At 54.9% G+C, this 2,937-nt stretch overlaps 1 protein-coding gene across 1 annotated transcript; it reads left to right on the top strand.

The window, feature by feature from the left end:
• Positions 1-573: 573 nt before the first annotated feature.
• On the top strand, positions 574-2,610 carry ADRB2 (adrenoceptor beta 2). Its single transcript, XM_006204467.3, has one exon. The coding sequence runs from the start codon at positions 808-810 to the stop codon at positions 2,062-2,064; it is 1,257 nt and encodes a 418-aa protein (XP_006204529.1). The 5' UTR covers positions 574-807; the 3' UTR covers positions 2,065-2,610.
• The last annotated feature ends 327 nt before the right edge of the window (positions 2,611-2,937 follow it).

Below are 2,937 nucleotides of genomic sequence, written 5' to 3'. Positions count from 1 at the left end.
GCCCATTGCCTTTGTGCTTCTGGGTGCTCCTGGGTTTGTTCTTTGCCTCCTCTGTGTTGGACAGGGGTGACTTTGTGCCAGTAGTCTTCTGTGCGTGCGCGCGTGTGCTTGTCGGTGCGCTGGATGGGTGTGTCTGAGTGTCGGTGGCTGTGGTTCGGTATAGGTCTGTGCATGTCGAGGTGCAGTGTGCCTGTCCATGCGTGTCTCGGGGGGCACTCTATTTCTGAATGAGAGGAAATGCCCGCGTACTGCCCTGTGCCCTGAGATCTCAGGCCGCACGGGCACCCAGGGCAGACAGGTAGCAGCCACAGAAGAGCCAGCAGCTGCCGGTCTGCTGGTAAGCCCGCCAGCCCCCGCTTCAGCCCTCGGGCCAGTCAGAGTAGCCGAGAGGGAGTGGTGGCCCGCCCGCTCGCCGGGAGAAGCTGGGCCCCGCCCGGACCAGCCCCGGGATGGGGCGGGAGAGGGGAGGAAAGAGGCGGGAGAGGGGAGGGGGCCTCGCCCCCTTGGGGCTGCCCGCGCGCCATTGGCCGAAAGTTCCAGCACGTCACGGAAAGGGCAGGTCCCCTAAAGTCCTGTGCACATAACGGGCAGCGCGCACTCCGAGGCAGCTTCTCCAGAGCGCAGGCTGGGACCGACGGACACCGCGAGACCAGAGCACCCCGGAGCTGAGTGCACCACACGCCCCCACCATATCCATCCACGGCCGCTGTATGAGGCTTCCAGGCGCCGGCTCGCTGCTCACAGCGCCCCGCTGGAGGTCCGCCCGCTAAGGCGCGGCCGGTGCGCTCACCTGCCAGCCTGCGCGCCATGGGGCAGCCCGGGAACCGCAGTGTCTTCTTGCTGGCGCCCAACGGAAGCCACGCCCCGGACCAGGACGTCACGGAAGAACGGGACGAGGCGTGGGTGGTGGGCATGGGCATCGTCATGTCGCTCATCGTCCTGGCCATCGTGTTTGGAAACGTGCTAGTCATCACAGCCATCGCCAAGTTCGAGCGTCTGCAGACGGTCACCAACTACTTCATCACCTCCCTGGCCTGTGCTGACCTGGTCATGGGCCTGGCGGTGGTGCCCTTTGGGGCCAGCCACATCCTCATGAAAATGTGGAATTTTGGCAACTTCTGGTGCGAGTTTTGGACTTCCATTGACGTGTTGTGCGTCACGGCCAGCATTGAGACCCTATGCGTGATCGCCGTAGATCGCTACCTTGCCATCACGTCACCCTTCAAGTACCAGTGCCTGCTGACCAAGAACAAGGCCCGAGTGGTCATTTTGATGGTATGGATCGTGTCCGGCCTTACCTCCTTCTTGCCCATTCAGATGCACTGGTACCGGGCCACCCACCAGGAAGCCATCAACTGCTATGCCAAGGAGACCTGCTGTGACTTCTTCACGAACCAAGCCTATGCCATTACCTCCTCCATCGTGTCCTTCTACTTGCCCCTGGTGGTCATGGTCTTCGTCTACTCCAGGGTCTTCCAGGTGGCCAAAAGGCAGCTGCAGAAGATCGACAAATCTGAGGGCCGCTTCCATGCCCAAAACCTCAGCCAAGTGGAGCAGGATGGGCGGAGCGGGTCAGGACACCGCAGAGCCTCCAAGTTCTGCTTGAAGGAACACAAAGCCCTCAAGACTTTAGGCATTATCATGGGCACTTTCACCCTGTGCTGGCTGCCCTTCTTCATTGTCAACATTGTGCACGTGATCCAGGATAACCTCATCCCTAAAGAAGTTTACATCCTTCTAAACTGGGTGGGCTATGTCAACTCTGCTTTCAATCCTCTTATCTACTGCCGGAGCCCGGACTTCAGGATTGCCTTCCAGGAGCTTCTGTGCCTACGCAGGTCTTCGTTGAAGGCCTATGGGAATGGCTGCTCCAGCAACAGCGATGGCAGAACTGACTACACAGGGGAACAGAGTGGATATCACCTGGGGGAGGAGAAAGACAGCGAACTGCTGTGTGAGGACCCCCCAGGCACGGAAGACTTTGCGAACCGGCAAGGTACTGTGCCCAATGATAGCACTGATTCACAAGGGAGGAATTGTAGTACAAATGACTCGCTGCTGTAATGCGGTTTTTCTACTTTTTAAGACCCCTTCTCCCCCTCAACAAAACTCTAAACAGACTATTTAACTTGAGTGTAATAAATTTAGGATAAACTTGTATAGAGATGTGCAGGAGGAAGGACATCCTTCTGCATTTTTATTTTTTATTTTTTTAAGCTGTAAAAAAAAAGAGAAAACGTGTTTGAGTGATTGTTTCTTGTACAGGTCAGTTCCTCTTTGCATGGAACTTGTAAGTTTATGTCTGAAGGGCTTCGGTCCCAGAGGACCTGGGGCTGCTATGTTTTGATTTTTCTGCGTATCTACCTCACTGGTCAAGTATTAGGGGTAACATATTGCTGCTGGTAATTTGTATCTGAAGGAGACCTTCCTTCCTGCACCCTTGGACTGGAGGATCTTGAGTCTCTCGGACCTTTCAGCTGTGAACATGGACTACCCCCGCCCCTCTTATTTGCTCCAACGGGGTATTGTAGGCAGGGATTTGAGGGGCAGCTTTGGTTGTTTTTCTGAGCAAAGTCTAAAGTTTACAGTAAATAAATTGTTTGACCATGCCTTCATTGCACCTGTTTCTCCAAAACCCCTTGACTGGAGTGTGGTTGCCTCCCCAACTGGAAACCGCAGGTAACTATCTGTAATAACTGCCCAGTGACTTAATGTGGAATGACACAGGAACGACATACCCTGATTGCTTAACCCTTTCCTTTGCCTTTGAATCTGCCACTACAAACCTATATCTCTCCTAATGCTGGTGCCCCAACATCAGTTTTGCCTGCCCCCAGCACAGCTCATCTCGCTCTTCCTACAGGCATTATTCTGTTACATCAGTAACAGTGACTCATAAAAATGGAGTTACGGGCATCTGTTGTATCCCTCCATGTG

The sequence above is a fragment of the Vicugna pacos genome, chromosome 3, assembly GCF_048564905.1.
Source record: "Vicugna pacos chromosome 3, VicPac4, whole genome shotgun sequence".
Classification (NCBI taxonomy): domain Eukaryota; kingdom Metazoa; phylum Chordata; class Mammalia; order Artiodactyla; family Camelidae; genus Vicugna; species Vicugna pacos.
This window is presented reverse-complemented; position numbering and strand designations above follow the sequence as displayed.